The 5,000-nt window shown below is 37.3% G+C and overlaps 1 protein-coding gene across 1 annotated transcript in view; it reads right to left on the bottom strand.

Annotated features, from left to right (window-relative positions):
* Nucleotides 1-5,000, bottom strand: part of schip1 (schwannomin interacting protein 1) — an 845,783-nt gene that overhangs the window by 575,379 nt on the left and 265,404 nt on the right. Inside the window, exons 7-8 of the mRNA XM_061878138.1 lie at nt 2,364-2,438; nt 2,027-2,162 (exon numbers count right to left, since the gene is read on the bottom strand). Of these exons, the coding sequence (XP_061734122.1) occupies nt 2,027-2,162; nt 2,364-2,438 (211 nt within the window). The remainder of the gene's footprint in view (nt 1-2,026; nt 2,163-2,363; nt 2,439-5,000) is intronic.

The following is a 5,000-nucleotide window of genomic DNA, read 5'->3' as shown; positions in this document are numbered from 1 at the left end:
TACTTATTCTGCATGGCCTTATTATACAACCAGTAAGTCATTAACTAACAGTCTTACCTCAATAACCTCAGAATTATTGCATATTAGTATTAAGTAAGGAGGTTGTTGTATATGATTCTCTCTTTAATACCACTTAATGAATATGGTTGTGTTCATACATAACAAAACATAACCCTAATTTAACCCTAAATTAAGTGTTTGTTATCAACAATATGTTCCCCATACTCAATAATCTCAGAATTATTGCATATTAGTAACCCTAACACTTATATGTTCCCCTAGTGTCCAAATAACTCTAAATTAAGTCTTTGTTACTTTAATAAGCAACTAATTAATAGTGAATATGTTCCCCATACTAAAGTGTTACCGAAAAAAATACCCTAAGACTGTATTTTTTAAATATGAGGAATTACAAAAAGCATTCACTAAACCACATGCTTTTTTTTTCAAATAAAATACTTTAAAAGAACTGTCAAATCCGACTTGTTTATGTTGAACTTCACTGCCTATTAGAAAAAGTAGTATAAGCCACATAGTGAAATAAATGCAAAACAGGGGAAAATATGTCAACTTTCAACTAATATCTTAAGACAGTTGTGTAAACAAACACCAAATAAAAAGGTGTTTTGAAAAAAACATAAAATTGCTAATAAAAAATACCTCCACACACAAAAAAAGATAGAATATTTGTAAATTCCAATAAAAAGATAAAAATATTATAAAGGAGTGCACAGTTGAGCCCATGGTGAAGTTGCACAGCTAACAATAGCTTCCCCATACTCAATAATCTCAGAATCATTGCTTATTAGTAACCCTAACCCTTATATGTTCCCCTAGTGTCCAAATAACTCTAAATTAAGTCTTTGTTACTTTAATAAGCAACTAATTAATGGTGAATATGTTCCCCATACTAAAGTGTTACCGAAAAAAATACCCTAAGACTGTATTTTCTAAATATGAGGAATTAGAAAAAGCATTTACTTAAACCACATGCTTTTTTTCAAATAAAATACTTTAAAAGAACTGTCAAATCTGACTTTTTTACGTCGAACTTCACTGCCTATTAGAAAAAGTAATGTAGGCCACATAGTGAAATAAATGCAAAATAGGGGAAAATATGTCAACTTTCAACTAATATCTTAAGACACTTGTGTAAACAAACACCAAATAAAAAGGTGTTTTGAAAAAGACTTAAATTGATAATAAAAAATACCTCCACATACAAAAAATGTTGGATTATTTTTACATTCCAATAAAAAGATAAAAATATTATAAAGGAGTGCTCAGTTGAGCCCATGGTGAAGTTGCACAGCTAACAATATGTTCCCCATACTCAATAATCTCAGAATTATTGCTTATTAGTAACCCTAACCCTTATATGTTCCCCTAGTGTCCAAATAACTCCAAATTAAGTCTTTGTTACTTTAATAAGAAACTAATTAATGGTGAATATGTTCCCTATACTAAAGTGTTACCGAAAAAAATACCCTAAGACTGAATTTTCTAAATATGAGGAATTACAAAAAGCATTTACTTAAACCACATGCTTTTTTTCAAATAAAATACTTAAAAAAAACTGTCAAATCTGACTTTTTCATGTCGAACTTCACTGCCTATTAGAAAAAGTAATGTAGGCCACATAGTGAAATAAATATACCCTCTGCAAAATAGGGGAAAATATGTCAACTTTCAACTAATACCTTAAGACACTTGTGTAAACAAACACTAAATAAAAATGTGTTTTGAAAAAGACGTAAAATTGATAATAAAAAATACTTTCACACACAAAAAAATATAGAATATTTGTAAATTCCAATAAAAAGATAAAACTATCATAAAGGAGTGCTCAGTTGAGCCCATGGTGAGGTTGCACAGCTTCTACCAGTGATCCACATTCTAAGGAACCATTCTCAAGCGCTTTTGCACATTTTATGCAGAAAGAAAGCACGCTCCAAACCTTCAAACGCCAGCATCGGCGGGGAACCCGAGCGACGCTGAAGGTCACAAAAAAGTCAGCGTGACTTACCGGGGTGCTGCCGTCGGAGAGGGTGGCCATGCTGATGGACATGCTCATCTTGTCTGAAGAAGAAAAGGAAGACGGAGAAGGGCTTCTCTTCTCCGCTTCCTGCTTCTGGAGGAAGTCGCGCCAGGCCCGCTGGATGCTACACACGCACACACACATGAAAATTCCCCACTAAATCCGCCATCTCACACTATCCATGTCACATTACGACAAAACATCACTAAGCATCCATCAACTTGTCAGCTTGATGCTTGCTGGCCTCCAGTAAATCTCAGCCAGAAAGTTTAGAGGAGGTCATAAAGTTCTCAGCACAGGTTGCAACATTTAAGGCGGTACTCACATCAACACCTTGTTCTCGAAAGGCGGCACGCTCATGGTGGTGATGTTGTTGTCCAGGTCCACCATTATGTCATCACTGGGACAAAGAAAGATCAAAAGTAATGTTGTTTTTTTCAGAAAAGGCTTGACAAGTTACATTAAAGGCCTACTGAAAGCCACTACTAGCGACCACGCAGTCTGATAGTTTATATATCAATGATGCAATATTAACATTGCAACACATGCCAATACGGCCTTTTTAGTTTACTAAATTGCAATTTTAAATTTCGCGCGGGAGTATCATGCTAAAACGTCGCGGAATGATGACGCGTGCGCGTGACGTCACGCATTGTAGAGTATATTTTGTTCTAGCACCGTTCACAGCTATAAGTCTGTATTCATCGCATAATTCCGCAGTATTCTGGACATCTATGTTAATGAATCTTTTGCAATTTGTTCAATGAATAATGGAGACGTCAAAGAAGAAAGCTGTAGGTGGGAAGTTGTGTGTTTGTTTTCCCCGTGAACGCTTTTAGCCCGAGTGCACAAACCTCGCCATGGAGACCTAAAACTCACACTCAAGCGGTGCTCTTTTTACTTTTTTTTTGTTTGCTATTAAAGGCCTACTGAAAGCCACTACTAGCGACCACGCAGTCTGATAGTTTATATATCAATGATGAAATATTAACATTGCAACACATGCCAATACGGCCTTTTTAGTTTACTAAATTGCAATTTTAAATTTCGCGCGGAAGTATCATGCTAAAACGTCGCGGGATGATGACGCGTGCGCGTGACGTCACGCATTGTAGAGGACATTTTGTTTTCTAGCACCGTTCACAGCTATAAGTCTGTTTTCATCGCATAATTCCACAGTATTCTGGACATCTGTGTTGATGAATCTTTTGCAATTTGTTCAATGAATAATGGAGACGTCAAAGAAGAAAGCTGTAGGCGGGAAGCTGTGTGTTTGTTTTCCCCGTGAACGCTTTTAGCCCGACGAGTGCACAAACCTCGCCATGGAGACCTAAAACTCACACTCAAGCGGTGCTCTTTTTACTTTTTTTTTGTTTCCGATTAAAGGCCTACTGAAAGCCACTACTAGCGACCACGCAGTCTGATAGTTTATATATCAATGATGAAATATTAACATTGCAACACATGCCAATACGGCCTTTTTAGTTTACTAAATTGCAATTTTAAATTTCGCGCAGAAGTATCATGCTAAAACGTCTCGGTATGATGACACTTGCATGTGACGTCACGCATTGTAGAGGACATTTTGTTCTAGCACCGTTAACAGCTATAAGTTGTCTGATTTCCTTGCATAATTCCACAGTATTCTGCACATCTATGTTAATGAATCTTTTGCAATTTATTCAATGAATAATGGAGACGTCAAAGAAGAAAGCTGTAGGTGGGAAGCTGTGTGTTTGTTTTCCCCGTGAACGCCTTGAGCCCGAGTGCACAAACCTCGCCATGGAGACCTAAAACTCACACTCAAGCGGTGCTCTTTTTACTTTTTTTTGTTTGCTATTAAAGACCTACTGAAAGCCACTACTAGCGACCATGCAGTCTGATAGTTTATATATCAATGATGAAATATTAACATTGCAACACATGCCAATACGGCCGGGTTAGTTTACTAAATTGCAATTTTAAATTTCGCGCGGAAGTATCATGCTAAAACGTCGCGGAATGATGACGCGTGCGCGTGACGTCACGCATTGTAGAGGACATTTTGTTCTAGCACCGTTCACAGCTATAAGTCTGTATTCATCGCATAATTCCACAGTATTCTGGACATCTGTGTCGATGAATCTTTTGCAATTTGTTCAATGAATAATGGAGACGTCAAAGAAGAAAGCTGTAGGTGGGAAGCTGTGTGTTTGTTTGCCCCGTGAACGCTTTTAGCCCGAGTGCACAAACCTCGCCATGGAGACCTAAAACTCACACTCAAGCGGTGCTCTTTTTACTTTTTTTTTGTTTGCTATTAAAGGCCTACTGAAAGCCACTACTACCTACCACGCAGTCTGATAGTTTATATATCAATGATGAAATATTAAAATTGCAACACATGCCAATACGGCCTTTTTATTTTACTAAATTGCAATTTTAAATTTCGCGCGGAAGCATCATGCTAAAACGTCTCGGTATGATGACACTTGCATGTGACGTCACGCATTGTAGAGGACATTTTGTTTTCTAGCACCGTTCACAGCTATAAGTCTGTATTCATCGCATAATTCCACAGCATTCTGGACATCTATGTTAAAGAATCTTTTGCAATTTGTTCAATGAATAATGGAGACGTCAAAGAAGAAAGCTGTAGGTGGGAAGCTGTGTGTTTGTTTTCCCCGTGAACGATTTTAGCCCGAGTGCACAAACCTCGCCATGGAGATCTAAAACTCACACTCAAGCGGTGCTCTTTTACTTTTTTTTTGTTTGCTATTAAAGGCCTACTCAAAGCCACTACTAGCGACCACGCAGTCTGATAGTTTATATATCAATGATGAAATATTAACATTGCAACACATGCCAATACGGCCTTTTTAGTTTACTAAATTGCAATTTTAAATTTCGCGCGGAAGTATCATGCTAAAACGTCGTGGAATGATGACGCGTGCGCGTGACGTCACGCATTGTAGAGGACATTTTG

The sequence above is a fragment of the Nerophis ophidion genome, linkage group LG18 (genome assembly GCF_033978795.1).
Source record: "Nerophis ophidion isolate RoL-2023_Sa linkage group LG18, RoL_Noph_v1.0, whole genome shotgun sequence".
NCBI lineage: Eukaryota > Metazoa > Chordata > Actinopteri > Syngnathiformes > Syngnathidae > Nerophis > Nerophis ophidion.
Note: the sequence above shows the minus strand (reverse complement) of the source record. Positions and strands in the feature narration are given on the sequence as shown.